The sequence below is a fragment of the Vipera ursinii genome (assembly GCF_947247035.1).
Source record: "Vipera ursinii genome assembly, chromosome: 2".
Classification (NCBI taxonomy): domain Eukaryota; kingdom Metazoa; phylum Chordata; class Lepidosauria; order Squamata; family Viperidae; genus Vipera; species Vipera ursinii.
This window is the reverse complement of record NC_139513.1, coordinates 188,888,469-188,912,636: the sequence shown is the minus strand read 5'-3', so window position 1 is coordinate 188,912,636 and position 24,168 is coordinate 188,888,469. Positions and strand designations below refer to the sequence as shown.

Here is a 24,168-nt window from a genome sequence, read left to right as displayed (position 1 = left end):
GATATGGCATGACATGAAATAATAATATACTTGCTGAATATTATGAAGAAATTACCTAGGGAAAACATGGGTATTTTTTTCACTAAATTACCTAGGGAGATCATGGATATTTTTCACTAAAAATTTTCAAGAAAAGGTTGAAGGGACATTTGTCTGGATGTTTTAATTTTGGCTTTTTGTATTGAGCAAAGATTTGGAAGTGATAGGACAGAGGAAGAGAAAATTCCATCTTTAGAGTTTTTAATAAATCTGCTGGCAGGGTCCAGGAGAAGAGCCTTTCTGCTTTGGTTCCTGTCCTCCAGGACATCATGCCTCTGAGATGAGAGCCATATCCACCCTTTTGGCCTTCTGAACAGGCCTGAAGACCTGGCTCTGCCAATTGGGCCAGGGACCCAATGAGAATGTGTCATTTTGGTGGTGGTTAATGGACCAAGATAAGGCCTCATCTTGCCCCCTTTCTTCTTTCTTTCTTTCTTTCTTTCTTTCTTTCTTTCTTTCTTTCTTTCTTTCTTTCTTTCTTTCTTTCTTTCTCTCTCTCTCTCTCTCTCTCTTTCTTTCTCTCTCTCTCTTTCTTTCTTTCTTCCTTTCTTTCTTTCTTTCTTTCTTTCTTTCTTTCTTTCTTTCTCTCTCTCTCTCTCTTTCTTTCTCTCTCTCTCTCTTTCTTCCTTCCTTCCTTTCTTTCTTTCTTTCTTTCTTTCTTTCTTTCTTTCTTTCTTTCTTTCTTTATTTATTTATTTATTTATTTATTTATTTATTTATTTTAATAGCTATTATTTTAATGTTTTACCTGATTGATTTTATTGGTTGGAAGCTGCCTAGAGTCACCTCTAGGCAAGATGGGAGACATATAAGTTTAATAAATAAATAACTGTACTCTATCTGCAACTAAGAGCCTTAGTATGCTCTCCTCCATTGTAAAGTGAAGAGAAAGACATGCGAGAAAAAAGGTTAAACTAAAAGAGGAAGGGATGAAAGTTCTTCAGTAGTCTTCAAGAAATGACAGGCCACTTAACGACCATTCAAGGTTATGACTGACACCCAAAACTACATATGACCATGTTTCAAAGTTAGGACAGCTGCAGTGCCCTGTGGTCATTCACCCTTACAACAGGCCACAGGGATGCTTTAGTGTCTCTTCCTCTCTTCCTTCAATTCCACTCTGACAGGACCCCACAGCATTTCAGCCTGCTTCCCATGCCTCCTACAGACAGCCGCTATTTTAAGGGTTCCAACAATTCCTTGCAGAAATGGCAGGTGTTTTCAGTTTTCTGCCTCAATCATCTGGATATCAGGAGGCTGCACAGCTCTCCTGGATGGCTATTGCTAGGCTTTGGGAAGCCAGCCCTGCATGCAAAGGCATCAGCTTCAGGAGAAGCTTCACAAAACCTTTCCCTTGCTTAACCCCTTCCCTCCCCTAGAAACCAACATTTCTTCAATAAATGAAACAAAAAAAGCTGGAAGGGACAGACTTCAACAACAACAACAACACCCCAGTTAGGTGTTAAAACTCATCCTGAAACTGCCACTTTTGCATGCAGGGCTGGCTTCCCAAAGCCTAGCAATAGGCAGCCAGGAGAGCTTTGCACCCTGACAGCTAGCTAATCAGCAGCCAGCTGATGGGGCAGAAAGCTTTGAAACGCTAGGGAACTTTTTTGCCTCAGAAAGGCAGGGCACCTTGGCAGGAGGAAGGGCAGGGGCAGAATTAGGAAAGGCAGGCCCACCCAGCATTTTCCTTCCACATTGCTTCTCACTGCCAAGAGAGCTAACTTCCGGTTTGCATCATGGTGTTGCAGCTGAAAGTGGGGCTCCACTTCCCACTGCTGATTTCACCCTGCCAAGGGGCTCTAAATGGGCCTAAAGTTGCCCCGAAGAGATGATGAAGAAGGAGGGGACCATGGAAAGGTGGCAGTTAATCTGCTGATCTGAGGAAATCCCTCCAAACTGGCAGGGGAAAGGCTAGCTGCACTACTTCAATATTTGACTGTATTGATTATATTGATTATAAGATTGGTCCTGTCAAACAAGACTAACACCTAGGAAATATAAATAGAGGGAGGGAACAAAAATGAGTGCTCCACATCTAGCCAAAAGTGGTAAAAAAACCACCCTGAGTATCTGTCTCTGAAGCCCTCAATATGACATACCAGAGACAAAGAACTAATAATTTCCAGAAAGAAATGCAACTTATATTGCAATCAGTTCAAGAGAGAATTGAGTTACTTAGAGAAGTTTCAAGAAGAAACCACAAAGAGACTAAAGAAAACATGAATAATATAAATGAGCAAGTTCTTAACTTAAAATCTAAACTAGGGAATCCCCAGAAAGTGACTACAAAGAAAGAACAAGGAACCCAGAAAATAGAAGACAGGTTAGGAAAAAATGATCCAAAGACAGAGGAAATAAAGGAAGGAAACTGTAGACTGACACAAAGAAAAATATTGAAGACCCAGAGAAAATATCAGAAATGGAAAGAACATACCATCCTTGAAGACTTCAGAATATACTTGAAGATAAGGAAGAAGATTCTATAGAACAGACTATAGGGCCCTCAGAAGACACATCAGAAACTGGGAAACAAGAAATGAAAAGAAAAGCTGAGGGAGGAGGAAAGTGGGAGCTTTTCAATGAATACGACTGGGCTGAACTCCCCCTCAGAAATACCTTACTCAAATGGCTTTTCCTATCACAAAGAGCACCCATAAAAATTGAGGAAAAATGTTTGATGATTTAAATACAAGGTTTTGGAAGCTTATTTGGCAAAGAAAGAAAGCTAGAGTTAGACTAAAGAAAATAGAGGACTTGATCGATTGGTTGGGACCTCATATTACCAAACAGGTGTTCGAATATGGCTAGAAACACATAACTTTTAGATATTAAAAGACTATGTTTAGAAAGATATGATTTATATTTAGAATGATCTATTTTTCTATGAGTTGGAAACAAGAAAATAACAGGATGGTTTTTAATAAGGGAAGCTTTTCACCTCAATGTAACTACTGTTGAGAAAATCGTAATGTATAAAGATATTTTGAACACTGAAGGGAAAACAAAATGGAAACAAGAGCTGGGAAAACAGGGTATTGGTCTAATAAGGTGACCATAATTGCAAATAAAATTGAGTTACGAGTTGGATAGAAAAGATAAGATAAAATAAGATAATCTTTATTGTCATTTTTTACTGTGGGCACAACAGCACACATCAAAAATGAAATTTAGTTGCTCACTCTCAAAGTGAAACACATACATGACACACACCTAAAACATGCTATAAACAACATATGTATAGACACACACCCCTACATATACAATAAAATATTAAATACTGTCTATCTTGAATATATAACAGAAGGAGGAAGCCTGAGAGTTCACAAGGTTAATGCTGTATGGAATGAAACTATGGTTGAATCTGGATGTTCTGCTACAAATACCACGAAGCCTCCTCCCAGAAGGTAACAAGGAAAACAGGTTGTGAAGAGGATGAGTATTGTCCCAGATAATCGTATGGACCCTGTTCAAAGAACGCTTCTGTGCTATGTCCTGGATGGGAGGGAAGGAACTGCCAATGATCTTTTCGGCCATCCTCACCACTCTCTGCACTGCCTTCCTGTCAGAAGCAATGATGCTTCCAAACCAGACTGTGATGCTGTATGACAGGATGCTCTCGATCGTCCCTCTGTAGAAAGTGGTCAGAACAGGGGAAGGAAGATGAACTTTTCTCATGCAATGCAGAAAGTGCAGGGGCTCCTGTTGAGCAACCAAGCCAGCCTACTTGTTAGCTGCACACCCAGGAATTTGATGCTGGTAACCATCTCCACAGGTGAATCATTAATGCACAGAGAAGTGTGGCTATGCCTGCCTTTTCTGAAATCGACAATGATCTCTTTGGTTTTTCTGGTATTTAAAACTAGGCTGTTTTCCTTACACCAGTTCACCAACCCCTCAACCTCCTTGCGGTAAGCTTCCACATTGTCATAATGAATAAGGCCCACTATTGTTGTATCATCTGCGAACTTCACAATATGGTTGGTAGCAAACCTAGCACAATGGTCATGAGTCAACAGGGTGAACAGCAGTGGACTTAGGACACAACCCTGGGGAGAACCTGTGCTCAAGAAAATGATATTAGAGGTATTTGTTCCAGCTTGCACATATTGGGGCCTGTTGGTAAGAAAATCAAGAATCCAGTTGCACAAAGGGGTGTTTAAGCCTAAAAGGCCCAGTTTGTCTACTAGTTGTTGGGGAATGATTGTTTTAAACGCCAAACTGAAGTCGACAAACAACAAGTGCACTTGAGTATTTCTTTCCTCTGAGTGCTTCAAGCTCAGATGGAGAACAGAAGAAATAGCATCCTCCATAGAGTGATTTGGTCGGTAGGCAAACTGAAGCAGGTCAAATGCTGGTGGGAGGCTAGATACAATAAAGTCCTTTATCAGCTTCTCAAAGCATTTCATAAGATGTACTTCCTTTATCAGCTTCTCAAAGCATTTCATATGATTTCAAAAGATGCTATAATTTAGAAGCAATGTTAGAATACAATAATAGAAAAATATGATGAAGAAATATATTTAATGTATGTATGTTATGAGTATTAATAGTAGAAAGTATTGCATTTGTTTAGTGTTTGAAATGTGAAGAAACATCACTTGAAGGATTAAGAAAATGTCAGAATGTGCAGAAACTAAGCAATATTGAAGAACAAAGAAAAGGAAGATATAAAATAATTTTAATATGTATTGTTAAGTAAAAAATGAACTCAGACAACGTTGTTTATTAAGCACTTATGATTTGTAAAAATTAGGAAATCAATAAAATTTTATAAAAAAAACAGTACAGGTTATCTCTGCTAAAATCTTTACCTCTTTATTCCTAGTGATCAATAGGCTTTTAGATGCAGAAAGTCAGTCCATTCCAATAATTCATTTTCAAATTCTGGGAATATTTAACAGGGCTGCAGTTACCTGGACCTTGTAGTATCCTATTGTAAAAACTGAAATTATATTAGACATGTTATATTCCTCTAGAACAGGGGTAGGCAAGCTTGGCTCTTTTATGACTCGTGGATTTCAACTCCCAGAATTCCTGAGCCAGCTGTGCTCAGGAATTCTGGGAGTTGACATCCACAAGTTATAAGAGCCAAGCTTGCCTACCCCTGCTCTAGAATTATGTAATGTTCCCTAAAACCATATCTATCACATTGTTTCACTGAAGCTCAGCAATTTCACATTCAAGTTAATTAAGAATACTTCCTAGACCAATTATTTACTGGTTTTCTATTTGACAGGAATGTTTAGAGCTCTATTTATTGACACCACATCCTCACTCTTTAGTTTGCTTTGCTGATAATACCAATTTTGCCCTGCATCTTCCGGCCACAAAGATAATAATTCATTTTTCCTCTCAAGATGACTCTGAGCATTTTGGCTTAATAAATAGTAGCTTGTGCCTAGCACTAAATTATTGTGGGGAAGGCATGTTGAAATTGTCCTCCAAAGTTATTCTGTAGAATTTGGCCTATTTCCTAGTTTACTTGATATATGGAAGATATGCCTCATGCAGCTGTTTTTTTCTAATCCTTTTTCTGGAGTTTATATTCAGAGATAACTGTATTGTACTAGGTCTTTTCATTCCATCAAGCTTTCAGTATGCTTTCTTTTGAATCAAGGATTCCAGCTCCCTCTTCATGCTTTGGAGGTATCTAATATTTGCTTAAAAGCACTCTTTATTTTGGTTTATGCATTGTTCCTTGTGGCTTTCTTCATTAGCTGTCATATTCATACTCTTTCACTGTGCTTTATCTACTTAGCATGGAGGGCTTGGTCTCCATATTCCATAATTGAACTAACTGTTGCCAGCCAATGAAAGAGGATAAGTCCTGGGACAGATACGGTGACCATATGGAAAGACAATATGGAGAGAATTATTAAGGAGGAATACTGCTGTCAGCAGCCTAATTATATGTGCAGAGTTGAAGGAACTAAGATAGTGTCCCCAGTTTAAAATGATCCTGAAGAGTGGACTCTTGCATTTTTACTTAGCATCTATAATTGGAAAGTCAACAATTTTCTCCTTTGTTACTAAAGGTCAGCCCTTGGCTCTCTGATTTTTCCCAAACTGTTCCAAAAGCGCCCAGTGAATTTGAATATTATGTTTACTTTTTATTCTATTTCACAATCTTATACACCTCTTGAAAACCCTAGGAGCCAAGTTATTTTTCTAGTTCATTATGAGAAAATTTTCAAGAAGATTTTCTTGAAAGTCCTTGTCTCCTATCGGGGAAATGATATTTAGGTTCCATTTGTTAAATTAATGTCATGAAACAATTTCCATGTCATTAGCACTGGGATGCACCACAATTGCTAATTCCATTTGTCATTATCTGTCTATCTAGAGCACAGGTGTCAAACTCACTGCATCACATGACATGTGACATATCACATCTTTTTTTGCATTGCCAGAGCTGGGATGGGCGCAGCCTCCATATGATGTAACCGGCCTGCGGGATGGCAGTTTGTCACTCCTGATCTAGAGAATCTGTGATATGCACAGCTGGTGCAAATTGGCAAGCCATTGTGCAATGTACAGACTTATACTGATTCTGTTTACAGTATACAACAAACTCATACCTGTACTTTTCATGATCAGTTTGCCCATCGCTATGTGTCTTGTGATTGTAGAAGAATATCTTCATTTTGAGAGGATGCAGGTTCAGCTGCAAGCATTGTATTTCATTCTCAAACTCTTCAAGTAACAAATTCTTTCCCCTGAACTCTCATTCTCTGTAACTGAAGACTAATTGCTAGCAGAGGGATAATGCTATCTCATCCCTAAAGTTTCCAACCACTGGATATATAGAAAAAAATAGAATTTAAGTTACAGAATCTTGGAAACTGGACATATATTAATATTTATATGGTCTTCATTACTGGTGACTACATTAAAGTGAGGACTCAACTCTCTTTTGCCTTTGATGCTCTAACAGAATATTGCTTGAATGAGGAGGATGTTAATCATTTATTTCTATCACAGATATGTGTTGTTGTGCTATATTTTGGAAATTCACAGGCTAAAAACAGGGGTGTCAAACTTCTGGCCCACTGGCCAGATGCGTCGTGCTGAAACCGCACCCACACCATTGCCGGCAATGTTAAAAAAGTCACAATATGTCATGACACATCACATGACGTTGCAAGTTTGACACCCCGGAGCTAAAAAAATTCAATCACCCCAAAGTGGTAAGCCTTCATACCTGGTTTCTGAAGTCGCCTATTTGCTTAACTGCCTGTTTATTTGTTTGTTTGTGTATAAAACACATTTATATAGCTACCCAACTCACATACAGTGAATTTTCATTTTAACCCTTTGTTTCTGCTCATGTCTATCTGATCTCTAGGTCTTCTGCCATTTGCTCCTTTTGTTATTTACAGTACATATAAAGAAGAAAGGTCATTATTAGCCTCTATTACATTTTGAACATTTTCAAAGAAATTCTGTAAACATTTACAATAAGATCAATAGCATTTATTAAACTGTTTTTGTATAAAGTGGTTTTAAATTGCTATACTCAATGGGAACAAAATAAAGATAGTAACAGGGAAATGTTCAAATAGATACTGTATATAGAATATATATTTTAAAAGATTATTAATCAGATGAGTCCATTGCTTCCAAACCAAATAAAATGATTGAAACCAGAATATTGATGGTAATTCTGAGAGTTATACAAACACATTTATAATATGAATTTATATTATAAATAATGAAGATGCTTTAAGCTTATTAGAGTATTACTGCGGCTACTAAGTCTGCAAACAATGGGCAGAATGAAATAATATAAAAACATTTATTAATGTTTTGTGTGTATTAATCATATGTAACTGCTAAGCTTGTAAGCCGCCCTGAGTCTTCGGAGAAGGGCGGGATATAAATGGAATTAAAAATAAATAAATAAATAAATAAATTATGTGGCAAAATATTTTAACAGTCAAGAACTGATCTGTTCATCAGTGTTCTTAAAAATGATTTGGGACATAAAAATTTACTACTTTTGCTTCAAACTATTGAATAAATTAAATGTTTAAGGGAGTTCAAACATTAATCATCCCCACACCAACTTCTTTTACACTTATGCCAAGCCATGATTTTGCATCCATTATCCTTGACTTGTAGGAACCAAATGTGGAACTTAATTGTTTTATGTAAAATATATATTGTGAGGTAAACCTTTATTTGTATGGCTACCATAAGAACTGGGAAATTTGTTAGCAGTGTAATTTGTTACTAATAGGATATTCAGGATCGAGCTTTAACCCCAACTCATAAGACAGCATTAACCTTCTTTCCCTTGTGTTTTTTCCCCTTTTTTAGCACATTACTTACTGCCCTGTTCTTGCTTTCAGATTCATGGGTCATTTACATTACCTGTATTAGCCCCTTTAATAATAAACTTTAACATTACCTAATTTGAATGTAATTAGATTATTTTGGTGGGGTGAATTAAGACTGCCAATATGAATAGAAGGGCTAGAAATTCATGTGTTCTGTTTGTCAACAGGGCAAGTACATCATGGTCAAGTTTCCTATCTTGTTCCTCCGATTCATCTAGACTCAGATCTTGAAAAACAATCTTTTAAGGGTGAGTTGCTAATTAATCATTCTACACTAAAAAGATTCATTTGTTAATCAGAGTTTGTCTACATATTGATCCCACAAAATTCTTAAAAGGATTTGCTGTCGTTGAACAGATTTGAAACAGATTTATTTCTCTGGAATAAGATTTAGTCTGTATTTTATTGCAATGTTTTCATAAATTTAATTCATGGTTGTTTTTCTAATACCTTTAGAATACTATCTGGGCCTTATTGTTGTTCATAATGAATCAAATAATTCCCTAAAATTCAGATTTAATATGTATAATATAAGTGGACACATACTTTTTTAATCTAGTTGTGCTATGTTCTATTCATATTTCATATTTAATTGTTTATGTTTATTTTCATTTATATTTAATGTTTTCCATTGTAATATGGTTTGTTACTATTCTTATAACCTGCCAATGTCATTTTTTGTGAGATGAGCAGCTTATATATTTGCTAAATAAATGTTTTTAGAAAACAAAAAAGTACACCACTAATCCCAAAACAATTTAGAGTCATCAAAAATGATAACAGGGTAAAAAGACACTGGCTATCAAATTTAGGCTGTAGACTAGTAGGTGAACAGAAGCATCCATATTTTCAATTACTTTCCAGTTTAAGAATTCAAATTTTTATCTTTTATTTCAGTAGCAATATATACAGTAGTGTTGCTATGCATTTATATCAAACATTTTAACAGTGGAAATTAACTCTACTGTCTTCAGCTTTAAATGGATGCTGTGGCAGATGGTATGGCTGAATGTTTATCTTCTGTAATTTGCTACTGGTCTGGATTAACCTTTATGTATTAATCTCATAGAATAGATAAATGTCATATCTTCCAAAATAAAAAAGTGGGTAGGATAATTAAAGACCACTCAAACTGTCATTATTACTCAGACAAATTCTAGATGCAAACAGCATTTTTAAAATAAAATGATAATTACTAAAACTAAATATGTAATTCTAGAGAACAAGAATTGCCAAATAAATCTTATTTCTTATTTTTATCAGATATCTTCCTTGGGGATTCTGGGAAGGCACATAAAATATAAATATATCTTCTTTGTAACAAAGTGGTTGATACAGTGAACATTCTAATTAAATGTAGGCTAAATGACATAAGTCAATAAATAGTGGGCTCGAAAGTCAACTCAGAACATTTTTCAGTTTGGGGAAAGTATTGTATAAAAGGTCAAAAGATTCAATATTTGTCCTGTATTCTTCAACAATTTTTGTTAATGAGATGGATGAAAAGATGAAGTGAATATTTGCCAGCTCTGTGGATCGTCTAAAATTGGGTGACATAGCTACTCACCAAACTTTTTTTTAAAAATCCATCTTAATGTGTTAGAGAAATTGCCTGAGAAATAACAGAATGAAATTTAATAAGAGATGATGTAAATTTGGCTTGGGTCTTTTTCTTGTGAGAAAGAATTTGAAATAGTAGCTGTTACAAATCAAATATGAATCAGTAGCATACTGATGGCTACAAAAGGATCAAATACAATATGGATTGGAATTAACAGAAATATAATTTTCAAATCATGAAAAAAAATGGTGCATTTTCCTTCTATGGTGGTCAAAGTACTCAGTGAGAAGGATTCAGAGAAACTGAAACAGGTTCAAGAAGGGCAATGAGAATACTGAGGGACTGAAAAATAAATATTCCATTGAGAAATTTAAGCTACTTAGAATGTTTATTACTGAAAATAGAACTGAGGGGCAGATATGATTGCAAAAACTCAATGTCACACAGAAATTAGCCAAAATTTATTCTTGATTTTAAGGAATGAAAGAGATGAAATAAATTTCAGAAATAAAGATTCTTATTGAAAATTGGATAGGAGAGGAAGTGGGGAAGGTGTTCTTAACCATAAGAACAGTTTGTGAAAAAAATTTCCACAGCAGCTGAGGGTTTTCTTTCATTATTGGCTGGGCAATAATTTATAGTGGAGCTTTAAAGAAAGAAATTAATACCAAAGATTCTTGAATGTCTAAAATGAGAATGAAATTAATTGGGATTTGTCCATTAAAACACATACATTCCTAGCTACATTCCTAACTTTATGTTGGGAATGTATTTAAGCATCAGGTTGAATTTGGGCAATGAAACTCCATATTGTCTTAGTAGAAGCTAAATTAGAAGAAAAGGTAAACACAAACTTGGTTCAGAGGCAGGCAGACAACCACCTTTATGCAGATTTGAGAGAGGGCGATGCTCATCTCTGTTTTGGAGGTCTTGGAGCAACAGAGACTATGTAAGACAAATATTAAATACAAATAAACTTTATATTTCAGAATAAATGTGTATTATCACTACATCACTCAGTAATTTCTTCATGGACCAGATCAAAACTCCTTCCTATCTTTTCCTGCATTTAGATGACAGTTCCCCAAAGCTATGGTTCTTCTCTATATAGAATAGTTTTTTTAAAAAAAAACCTCTTACAGTCCATTGGTGTTACACTCTTATGGAACTATTCTTATAGGTTCTATTACTATTTAAATCTCTTAGTACCTTCAGGGAAAAAAATCCAATAGTACCTATCACATATACTTACAGTCAAAGGTATTTCACTTGGCCCAATGGACCTTCTGTCTTCCTTTTAAGAATCGGGTTCATTTCCACATTCTTCTTAAGGATGCACCACAGCAGATGTGGAGGGAAGACTGAAAGCCCTACCCATACCCATAGCCCTTGGGACGCAAGCCCTGCCCCTTTTGTATATGCATTTACTCTTTTTCAGTCTCGCCTTTCCAGTATTGTTGTAGGACTATAGCCTAAAGAACTTCTTTAAAAAGTGTAGCTCTTTCTTCTGTGTTTTACATAGAAGCTCTTGGTTACTCTGGATCAAAGCCTTATCATCAAAGTGTTTGTCCACTTCAGAATTTTTTTTTAAAAGGCAATAGTACAGAATGCATTTTATCTTGCCTTTCTAATTTACCATTTTTATTTAACTTGTTAAAATGATAGGTAAACCATTTTAGATACTGTAAAGTTACTTTCAAAGCTAATTATTGTTGAAAAGAAATTTATTTAATTTTATTTTTTTTCTGAAAATATTTAAAACACTCCCCAATGGAATTAAGAAAACCACCAAGGGCAATTTATATCAAATTTATATATTATTTTCTCAATAATGAATTGCTCTATCACTTGAGATACATTAAGTAAAAATTAGACCAATTATAACAGGTTTAAAAGCATAAGATAATAACAAATAGGGGAGATAAAAATTTCTGGCTCAGTGTGTTTACGCATGACTGTGGCTAGGCTATACTACATTTTAACATACGTTTGCCTTTAGCAAACATTCTTGGACTATATCTTTGATAGTTTAAGGATGAAGAATAATCTAAACCTACAGATCAATGTTCTTGATACTGTCATGCTGTTTTAATATTGTGTGCTATCTTAATTATTATTTTGTACCAAGGTGATATAAAAAGTTTTGTACTAAATGTTTTGTACTTTAACTTTTATTACTCTGAGAAATATGCCCAATGACATGACATTCTGGGAGATTTAGACCATCTGCAAGACATCAGCTTGCCTGCTCTGAGTATAAACTAATTTCATAGAGTGACATGTTAAAATGATATCCTTCTTTTCTTATTGCCAGTGGCTATATAACAATAAAGTCTTATGTCACTCAATCAGTTGATAAAAATATGTAAAAGAAAAAGGAAAACGGAGGGGGAAAGTTGTTCTCCAGACAAAAATATTTTGACATTTGGAGGGAGGGAGGGAGGGAGGGAAGGAAGGAAGGAAGGAAGGAAGGAAGGAAGGAAGGAAGGAAGGAAGGAAGGAAGGAAGGAAGGAAGGATAACAAGAACTGTACATCATCTGCATAATATAAAAATGTCCAGTTCACAGCTCACTCTGCCATTCCCTTTTCACAAAAAGTTTCACTCGGGCCTGAAATTGGTCACTTGTTTTCCTGTTCCTCTATCCCATTTTTATGTTTCTCTTTTGTAACTTTGGTGACTACTTTCTCTTTGCTTTCTGTCTCTGGGAATGTCTCAGGGAAAGACTATCCATAGGGAGATATGCTTCTCTCTATACTACAGTGACTTTTATCGTTTCCTTATATGGCAAGAAAACCCCATGTCTCCTCCTCGTAGAAGATTTTGGAATGAGCAAAACAAGAGCAGAGTGCTTTGGGGGAGCAGTAATTTCTGCTAAAAGAAACAGCAAGTGTGACTATTTGAGGCAGCACTATTCAGTAATTAATTTAACTCCATGTCACAACTATTTTCCCAGAGGGCTATTCATTCACCTGCCTGGGTATGGGCAAGCTAGTAGGCTCTTTTTAACCCGCAACCTGCCCTTTTAGTGTGAGGGTCACAAGCATGCATAGCTCTTTTTAACCTGCAGCTCATGATTAGAAAAGAGAGCCAGCTGTAATTAAGGCTAGAAACTGTGAAACTGTGAGTTCTAGTCCTGCATTAGGCACCAAGTCAGCTGAGTAACCTTGGAGTGACTCAGATTCCCTCAGCCTGGGAAGTAGGCAACAGCAACCCACTTCTGACGTCTTCTCAAGATGACTGCAGGGACAGTCCAGGTATTTTCCAGAAATCAAAAACTGATTTCAAGGCACATACCACACACACACATGATTAGAAGTTTCTAGCAATAATATTTGTGGAATGTCCACATTTTTCTGCGCTGCATAATGTTTTATTTAAAAAAAGAAAGGAAACTGAGTGTCCAGCATTGGAAGAGGACATGAAGAAATTGCTTTTTCCTTTAGTAGCATCATTCCTTCAAGCCCAGACAAGAAAGCAATACCATGAATATTTACACCATTGGAGCTTTATTATAAGACTACAGTAACATAATCTTGCAGGTATGAAGCCATATCCCCCCCTTTGCCTTTTCTTTCCAGGGAACTAGGGAGGGTCCCTTCTGAGACACTTACTATGTCCCATTTCTTCTGTGGACTAAGTTGTCTCTTATCTGATCATTGCCCTGGCTATGGTTCCTCCTTCTCCTCCTTCTCACAGGCCATAACATCTACCTGTTAGCTCACTTCTGGTACAGAGAACAAGATGAAAACTTAAACCAACCTAAGCAATTTACAAACTATTTCACATTTTATTTACATTGCATCTTCCTTTTTGCATTTTTACTTTAAAGAGCTGATCTTTTGGCTTGGTGTATCTTAAGAAAACAGCTTTGCAAATATTGTAAAACAAAACCGTTTGTTACAAAAATAAGTATTTATAAGAAGACATCAAATGAAAAGCAGGTTGTCCAACATAAGCAAACTCTTTGGGACTAGAAAATACATATCACTGAATACTGCTGAAACTCTAAATTGTCTATATTTAATTCTGTAACAAAATTCTTACTGTGCATTCTTTTTATTTAAAATTTCCCCACTGGTTGTCATGAAAACTTTGTGCATCTAAGGCCCCAGCATGTCTGTGTGTGTGTGTATGTATATGTATATGTATATGTATATTCTTCCAGTTAATCACAACAATCTCCTGTTGGGAAATATTTTCTGAGTCAATAAAAAAAATCCTTAGAATCAACAGATTCTGGTATTTTGTAAGGCCCAAACTTCTGGATGTTTCCTGGTATTTTACAATTGTTAATTAATTCCACATTTAACTTTTGGTGTAAAATTTGAATAACGTTATGCTTATCGGTGTTAACAATTTAGAAATCTTAGTTAATATAAAATTATTTTTATCTAAGGGTTTCAGTTTTCTAAACATCAGAGTATTAATAATCTCCAGTCAACACTGAATAAATACCACTGAACCCAAATAATATAAAATATTACTTATGTTTTATAATAATAAAATATATAATATAAAGGAAAAATCCAGTTTCCCACTCCATGCAGGAATACAGTTCAAACATTCACAATAGCCTCTGCTTAAAGGCATTCCAATGAAGTAAAGGCTAATAACCAGAGTAATTATTTCTGCTACTAAATGACTGTTATATTTTCCCCTAACAGAATCTGCCTTTCTATAATTGAAATTACATTGTACAAAGGAATAGTTTTCTTCCAGTAAAACATAATGAAGAAACGTTGCAAATTTACCTAAGAATCATATGTTTGAAGAGCTCATACAATCTTCTATTTCCATGCCATAATCCAAATCAGAACACTCACAAAATATAGCTTCCAGTCTCCGATTGATTGCATTCCACTGTAGGAAACCCATAACTCTTTGATTTATTAATACCACTATCAAACAATTATAATTATTTTTAAACAAAATCTGTAAATGTTAACCATTATTTTAGGTCCTGCCCTTTCTTAGTTTTCTCCTGTTTGGATATTTGGATATTTAAGATATTTTGAAGTATTGTAGCATATTGTCTCAGTTTTAACTTTTCAAAATTAATATTGCTTAAGTCTTCCTTCATTCAGCTTAGGATCTAGTTTCAGGTCTCCTGATTATACTCATTGCTCCCTCTGAAAATGCTCCGTTTGTTGAACTCTTTCTTTAAGAGAAGTAGTCAATTCCTCAAAACAGTTTCATGAGTTGAATATGCTTTACATAAAATTTATGAACCAGCTGTACATCTACTTACATATAATTTGTTTCCTTGTCAGGGACAGTGTTAATCCAGTGTGACTTGTTCTTAACAAATGCATACTGGGTTCTGGTTATTGCTTTGTTTCAATGTGCTTTGCTGGTCATCATGATCATGTACGGACACCTGACTATTTTTCTATGTCCCTGTTTCCCCAATTTTGAGGACAAGCAAAATATTTGCATTCCTCCCATCTAACATTTCAGCTTTTGTTTAGGATTCATCAAAGATATAGCAATAAAATTTCAGCCAGACCATCAGCAAGTTCCCACAATACCATATCAGCAATTCATCTGGCTCTAAATTTTAAAACTCATCCAACGTTTGTTCAATTTGCTGATTCTGCTTCTGTTATTCCCAAGCTTCAATCATGCCTCTGTATTCTGTTCTTCACAACTGCCTAGTGAAAGACATATTTTCTTGTTGAAGAACATCAAATTAAACTGGAGTTTGAGTAGTTTTCCTTTAAGCAGCCTCATACTCTTTTTTTCCTTTCTCATTTCTCTTGTTACCACATGTTCTTCTGTGCTGCCACACTTGCTTTCCCTTCAACTTCCCATAACCACCTTATCTCCCTCCTCCAGTGGAAAATAGTTATGGCTCAGGATGTGTGGCAGTGTGTGGATATCATTGTGGATGTTGGGATAGCTAAGCAGCCAAAGTCTTCTTGCAGGGTATCTGGGTCCAGTGGCTCTTCAGGACATTGGTAGTGGAAGATGAGTCCCTGAGTCACAAGCATTGTCAGCCAAGGCAGCAGGTGCCCCCACACCTCAATCAAATCTTAAAAGCTTAAGACTATGCCACTCCTTCCTCCCTGTCGGCTAGTGCTGCCTCTGCTGCATTGCTGGGGATTTCTTTAGTTTAGCTACAGTAGTTGGCATTTACATAGAAATGACAGAACTTTTACCTGAGGGAATAAGGAAAGGTACAAAAGACAAAAGAGGGTGCAGGCTGGTGCAGAGATTTTACATTTGGCAAACAAACTGTTTTCTTCTCTGCATTGCCCAACTTGAACACTTATGCACTGGTCACTCCCATCTGGATTAATAAGCAATGAGATTGGAAAAAGTTTACATGTACATCTGTTTGATTGGATAGTGTCACATGCCATATTCTTGTGATTGGTTAGAGTATTCGGCATGCCCACCTCTGGAATTTTGCCTGCTTTGCAGAAAGAAGACTGAGCCAAGAATGGGTAGATTCTGTCAATGTTGGGATTTCCTCTACCCCTCATTAAAGCCTTCAGGCCCATTTTCCAAGAGTGTTTGCAACATCAGCTACAGAGTGTGCACTGCACCTCTTGGAAGGCCATGCCCCTCCTCTTCCTCCAGTTTTTCCTCCACCCACATAGCACCTTCGACTCAAGAAAGTACCAGCAGCTCTCTGCACCCTCACCATGTGCATCCGAGTGCTTTCCCTTCACCCAGGGCCTGGATCCCAGGCCACCCAGCAGGAGGAAAAAACACAAAGGTTACCTGGAGCAGGGGTGGTCCTGAGGGCAACAGGGTTATTATGTTGCAGAAGGAAGGGCACCCAAAAGAGCAGAGATGGGGGTGGAAGGTGGATGTGGGGAGTTGAATGCCCCTGCAGTTGTAAGTCAAATCATGTGACTATAGTGGTATTGCAACAGCTGTAACTTCAGGCACAGGTTGTAAATGTCTTTATTCAGCATCATCATAACTTCAAAGAGATGCTAAATGAGTAGTCATAAGTCGAGGACTACCTACATATATCTTTATCTGAGATCCTTCCATTATACAGTTTTGTCACCAACCATCATAAGATTCGTTTTAAAGCTGTTGTGATAGGTTTTACCATGCTTCAGTGAAATAAATGTTTGCCAGTGCAATCAAGCCCACAATCCACCCTCTAGAGAAGTTGGAAGATACAATAGTCCCAGAGACCAAGAGCCTCTTCTTTCAAAAATATGTCAGTGGAAGGTATCTTTTAGCCTTTTCTCAGTTCTCCTACCTCTATATGTAGGCTCTTTCTTTCATTTTTGTGTATAATATCATGATTCACACATAACAGAGGCAGAGGTAGGATTGCAATGGTGCAACCCTGTTTTTACCATTTTGACAAAGCATTGGATCATGCACACCATTCTAGGAGGATGGATAAGAACAAGAAGGGATAACTAAATATAAATAAATAAAGTTAATAAATAAATAACTGTCAATAACTTGATACATTTTGGTAGTTCTCTCATCATTTTAATTTGGTGTCTTAGCATACAGCACCCTTTAATAGCCAGTTGATCTAGTCTGCATACCTTAGTTTCTATTCCTAATAACAGTGAGTTACCATAACTTTTCATCTTGCATGGTACAGCTACATTCCCTCTGCCCTTTGGCAATCCACACTCCTGTTCAATAGGTCTTTTCCCCTTTTTCTCTCATCATCTGTTTTTGGTTGCCAGTGTTGTCCATTAGGCATGCTTCTTTGGTTGATTCTCTTCTTTATTGGCATCTTCTGGTTCTGATACAGTACTCCCTTTCTTCAATCGAATACAGTTTTGTCTTCCTTTATTAGTCTTCCCTTTATTTGTCCTCCTTTATTGATCTAATACAGTTCTGTCTTCCTTCCTTAATTCTGAGCTTTTGTCCAAGCATTATTTATTTTTACATTTATTTCATGGAGGAACTCAACCATCTCTCAGGTTTTGTAAGTCTTGACTGCAAAGTACTGTCTATTTATCTTCACTTTTGTTTATTAAATCACCACTTTCAGGTTAATGAAGCAATATTCAATTTGAGGAAATGTTTATTAGGCGCTTCCTGCTACTGAATTTTTACATCAGAACTCAGTCTTCCTGCCATTTCTTGGAAAACTAGCTGCTTTATATTTCTTCTGGACTCCCTGTAGCAGCCTTAACTCATTTAGCAGGGAGCAGTCATTCAGTTCTCCCAACAATGGGAATTAAGATACATTCCTGGTAATCAGCAGCTATTAAGGAGATTGGGTTCCTCTCCCCCTTGTCTTTTTTTCCTGTTGAATTCCATTGCTGATCATCTGTTTGCTCTTCTTCTTCACTCTCTTACTAATTTCAATAAATATTGAAAACTTTGTTTCAAGATAAATTCATTCCTTTGGATTCAGAAAGAAAAAAACGGAGTAGTCTAAAAATAATTTAGCTTCATCACACATTTTAGGTATTGATTATAGGACCATAGAATCACAGAGTTGGAAGGGACAGTGGAGGTCATCTAGACTAGTCCTCATGCCACCCTGAGCAAACAGCAGTTCAGTCTTTTCTTGAAAACTCCAAAGATGGAACATCACAATTTCAGGAGGCAGGCTGTGAGATTTCAAAAATAAGTTGTATGCAACAATAAAATAGTCCCATGTATTGTCCAGAGTTACCCCAGTTATTTTACCACAAATGTAAAATTATCATTTGAATGTAACTGTATTCCTACAGAATGTCAAGTAGGTGTGCTTATCTTAACATTATTGTAACATTATTTTTTTCTCTATTCTGTTAATTTGGATTTAATTTTTTCTGGTTATTTAATTTCCTTAGATTACCATCATTCGTATATTCCCAACTCTAGCAGAACATTTCATGCTTAGGAAGAGGAAGAAAAACCATAGGATTTGCCACTAACTAGTTTTTGCTTTGAATTGATAGCATCAACAGCTGGAGGAACAGGCCTGGGTGGGACTACCACAGGCACAACAAACAGAGTTATTACAAGCAGTACTGTACACACAACCACTGTATCAGCCTTGGGTAGAAGGAACAGAAGCACAACTACACTTTCCCCAGCTTTGGATAGTCCGAATGAAATGACAACACATCTGCCACCTGCCTCTTCCCAGCTGCCTGCAGTTGGTGCAGAGAGTTGTGAAACTGTGGAAGCTCGTGAGATCATGTGGTTCAAGACCCGACAAGGACAGATGGCTAAGCAGCCATGCCCAAAAGGCACTGTAGGTAAGCCCTAGCCCAATGCTATTTCTTTGCTCTATTAAGATGTTTAAGCAGGAGTTACTTAATATTAAACAAAAAACAAAGGTCTCAAAGTCTTGCTGGTCCTTCACCTTCTGCACCTTCTAGAAAGAGTGCAGAAAAGAGCAACAAAGTTGATCAGGGGACCGGAGGCTAAAACATATAAAGAACAGTTGCTGGAATTGAATATGTCTAGTTTAATGAAAAGAAGGACTAGGGGGTGACATGATAGCAGTGCTCCAATATGTCAGAGGTTGCCACAAAGAAGAGGGAGTCAGGTTATTCTGCAAAGCCCCTGAGGGCAGGACCAGAAGCAACGGATGGAAACTAACCAAAGAGAGAAGCAACCTAGAAGTAAGGAGAAATTTCCTGACAGTTAGAACTATTAATCAGTGGAACAACCTGACTCCAGAAGTTGTGAATGATCCAATACTGGATGTTTTTAAGAAGATATTGGACAACTTTGTCTGAAATGGTATAGGGTTTCCTGCCTGAGGAAGGGGTTGGACTAGAAGACTTCCAAGGTCCCTTCCAACTCTGTTATCCTATTCTGTTATTCTAACACAGTATTGGATAATACAACTATAATATTTAAATATTTGCCCAGTCACTACACTTTAGAATTCTGTTCTGTCTTTTTGCAAAATGATCTGTGTGGAATTAAAAAAAAACATTAGCGTCAAAAGGCCTTTGCTTATTAATCACGTTTTTAACAATGGTTAGCCCACTTAGAGCCCTGGATTCTTAAGAGAATTTCCTCTGCTTTGATCTGCTTTCTTGCAGAAATCCTAATTTCCATGTGAGATGGTAAGATGGAAAGAAAAGGGAAACTTCCAAATGTCCCCTTATTTATTTATTAGATTTTTTATCCTACTTTTATTAGTTTATAAATAACTGAAGGCAGTGAACATATATAATACTCTTTCCTCCTCCTATTTTCATCACCATGACAACCCTGTGAGGTGATTCAGTCTAAGAGAGAGGACTGTTCCAAAGTCACCCACCTGGCTTTTGATACAGATCCTAACAAGCTCCCTAACTTTCTCATTGAAATTGGCAGGATAGTACGTGGAATGCCAGCCCAAGGTCCATGAATCAAATTAAATCAATTTTTATTGCACTCCTGAAGCAGTACAAAGCAAATATAACAGTATGCCCAAAGATGTAAGAAAATGTAGATAAAAAGCTTCACTCAGCAGTAGGACTAAGGATAAAACTAAAGGATTAAAATGAAAAACAGAGAGTGAGTATAAGACAATTTCAGCTAAAAGAGCATTTATTTATTTATTTTATTTTATTTTAATTCCATTTATATCCCGCCCTTCTCCGAAGACTCAGGGCGGCTTACAAGCTTAGCAGTAGCCTTCATTCTATGTATATGCCTGCTTATTAGGGCTTTCACACACACACCCCAAGCGGCATTATTACAAAGTCAGCTTATTGCCCCCAACAATCTGGGTCCTCATTTTACCTACCTCGGAAGGATGGAAGGCTGAGTTAACCTTGAGCCTAAAAATATGAGTGACTTTGATTTCTTTAAAAAAGAAAGAACTTAATCCTTAGCTTAGAGTTAGACCATGCCTTGATGACCATAAACAAGAGCTCCAGGTGTTGTTTAGTTATTTTCTTATTTTAGATGCAGTCAGTAGAACTTGGCTATGGCAACTATCACAGAGCCTTTCAAGTATCTCAAAGAGTGCAACATTTTCTAGTAATATTTATGGTGGAACATCCCAAGGTGCTTTTTTTGGACCTGTAAAATAAGAATATCCTCTAGATGTTAATATAAGCTTGTTGCCTACATTTGAAAGATTGTTTCAGTTCAGGGTACTGATGGATCAGGCTAATGAAAATGGATTTTCATGGCACAAAAGCTTCCAATAGTGTAGAAAGTAGTTGCCTGAATATTAATAGATGCATCCCAAAGTAATAAAGAGGAATGTTATTTGCATATTCATTGCTGAACTAGATTGAAAGTATTAGTACTTAACAGAGTTGTTTGTTTGGTGAGATGAGCAGTTGGAAAAATTGGAAAAATTAAAAAATAGAACAAATAAAGTCAATAATACATACTAAGGAAAATGTCTTTTCAGTGGGATGCCCTTTTCTGACTACCCTTTGAATTACATTTATGTTGGCAATTATTTAATTTGCCCTGGTATTATATCAGTTAGGCAATCTATTAATAAGAGTTATTTTATCATTTTGCTATGTAGTATGACATTGTAGCATTTTATACCATTGAGAATACCATTGAGAAAGAAAAACAAGAAATCCAGGAAGAAACCAGCATGGCTGCACAAAGATCTCACTAACAATCTAAAAGACAAAAAGGACAAATAGAAAAAATGGAAAGAGGGGCACATAATCAAGGCTGATTATCAGCAGACAGCCAGAACATGCAAAGAAGTCAGGAAAGCAAAGGCTCAGAATGAACAAAGACTTGCAACAGAAATCAAGGACAATAAAAAAAGTTTCTTCCAACACATTAACAACAAGAAAAAAGTCAAGGAAACTGTAGGCCCACTAAAGAGAGAAGATGGCAAGGAAATTACAGGCAACAGGGAGAAAGCAGAGCTGCTTAACTCATACTTTGTGTCAATCTTCACACAAAAAGAAACCATAGCCCAACACACCCCAAAAAATACTGCAAAAGACATACTGGAAACAAAAATCAAAATAAGCAAGAAAATTGTAAGCAAACACCTATCCAACCTGATGAGTACAAATCGCCAGGACTCCATAGATTACATCCCAGAGTTCTGAAAGAGCTGGAAGATGTTATCTCAGGACTGTTGCCCCACATCTTCCAGAAATCCTGGAGCACCAGGGAAGTACCTAAGGAATGGAAAAGGGTTGATGTGGTCCCCATCTTCAAGAAAGGGGGGGAAAAACATACCCCTGAAACTACAGACCAATCAGTTTAATCTCAATACCTGGGAAGATCCTAGAAAAAGATAATAAAAAACAGATCTGAGAACAACTAGAAGCAAACAAAGTCATAACTAGCAGCCAGCACAGGTTTGTTAAAAACAGATCATGCCAGAACAATCTGATCTCATTCTTCGATAAAGTGACTAAACTAGCAGACCAGGATGTAGTGTACCTAGATTTCAGTAAGGCATTTGACAAAGTAGACCACAACCTACTCCTTGGTAAGCTAGAAAAAGGTGGAATGGACAACATCACCACCAGATGGATCTGTAGCTGGCTGACAAACCGTACTCAACAAGCAGTCCTCAATGGCACTACATCCACATGGAGAGAAGTAAGCAGTGGAGTACTACAAGGTTCCATCTTAGGCCCAGTACTCTTCAATATCTTCATAAACGACTTAGATGAGGGAAATGAAGGAGAACTCATCAAATTTGCAGATGACACCAAACTGTCAGGAGTAGCCAACTCCCCAGAAGACAAACTCAGGATGCAAAAAGATCTTGACAAACTCAAACAATGGGCCCTATCCAAAAAATGAGTTTCAATGTGGAGAAAAGCAAAGTCTTGCACTTAGGCAGGAAAACCAAAGGAACAAATACAGATTGGGCAAGACCTGGCTTGGAGGCAGTAACTGTGAAAAGGACCTTGGAGTCCTGGTGGACGATCACTTAACTGTGAGCCAGCAGTGTGCAGCAACTGCCAAAAAAGCTAATACAATCCTGGGTTGTATAAACAGAGGCATAGAATCAAAATCACGTGAAATATTAGTATCGCTTTATAAAACCCTAATAAGACCACACCTGGAATACTGCAGCCAATTTTGGTCACCATATCACAAAAAAGATGTTAAGACCTTGGAAAAAGTTCAGAGAAGAGCAACTAAGATAATCAAAGCCCTGCAGACTAAAACATATGAAGAACAGCTGCAGGACTTGGGTTTGGCTAGTCTAAAGAAAAGAAGAAATAGGGGTGACATGATAGCAGTATTCCAGTATTTGAGGGGCTGCCACAAAGAAGAGGGGGTCACGTTATTCACCAAAGCACCAGAGGGCAGGACAAGAAACAGTGGTTGGAAAGTGATCAAAGAGAGAAGCAACCTGAAATTAAGGAGAAACTTCCTGACAGTAAGGACAATGAACTAGTGGAACAGTAGAACAGACTGGACAATCACCTGTCTGAGATGGCATAGGTTCTCCTGCTTGAGCAGGGGGCTGGACTAGAAGACCTCCAAGGTCCCTTCCAGCTCTATTCTATTCATATATTGCCATGATATTTTATAATACAGCGTGACTTAAATATATGGTTGAACTTGTCAGTTCATTAACAAGCTAGAATATTAATATTAAAAACCTCTTTTCCATTGGATTGGTATTAAAAGATCAGAGACAGTACTTTCATTTAAGATCCAAATTAGTAAACTGGAATTAAAACACAGCTGCTCCTGTTTTAACATAACAATGTTTGGAAGACTGAAGGATAGAAGGCAAATTATTTTGCCCAGCATTTCTTCCTACATTCAGAATATATACATGAACCAGCAAGATTCAGAATTAAGATGCTTTGCTTTACTTTAATAGTCACTGATTATATTTTTTAAAATACTGTAACTAATGCAGTTATTAAATAGCTATTTGAGGATTTATTTTTTTCCCCATGAAAAAATATTTTTGAATCCTCAACATTTTAACGTAAATGTAAAGAATGTTGGATTGGCAGAATTATTTTGCATTTTGTTTTTCCCACAATTTCAATCATCCCTGTCTGGCTTCTGGCTTATTGTTAGAGGTCAGGGTCCCTTCTATGTAATTTTTCTTAAGATTGTATCAGCTATGAAGATCTAAGGCTTTATTTATTGTATTTAAAGGGGGGACATTTTTAAAAGTTATCCTTTCCATAAAATAATGTGGGTTGAGAGGACTCCTTTTGTCTTTCAATCACATACAAGGGACCATATTTTTTAAAAAGCTTCAGTTTCATTGAAATTTAAGTTACATAAAGATTCATTTCTCAGAATGCCTTTCATAAGATCACCCATCGTATCAAGGTGGAGATTTGTGGGTTGGTTTCCAAAAATTTTGTTACCA

At 36.7% G+C, this 24,168-nt stretch overlaps 1 protein-coding gene across 17 annotated transcripts in view; it reads left to right on the top strand.

The window, feature by feature from the left end:
* ADGRL3 (adhesion G protein-coupled receptor L3) overlaps positions 1-24,168 on the top strand; it is a gene marked incomplete at its 3' end in the record, with an annotated part of 394,935 nt that overhangs the window by 107,821 nt on the left and 262,946 nt on the right. For 9 of the 17 annotated variants that reach the window (XM_083351851.1, XM_083351864.1, XM_083351865.1 and 6 more), the window contains 2 exons: positions 8,552-8,632; positions 18,830-19,132. In XM_083351851.1, the coding sequence (XP_083207977.1) occupies positions 8,552-8,632; positions 18,830-19,132 (384 nt within the window). The remainder of the gene's footprint in view (positions 1-8,551; positions 8,633-18,829; positions 19,133-24,168) is intronic. The other 8 variants (XM_083351852.1, XM_083351853.1, XM_083351863.1 and 5 more) reach the window with 1 other exon arrangement.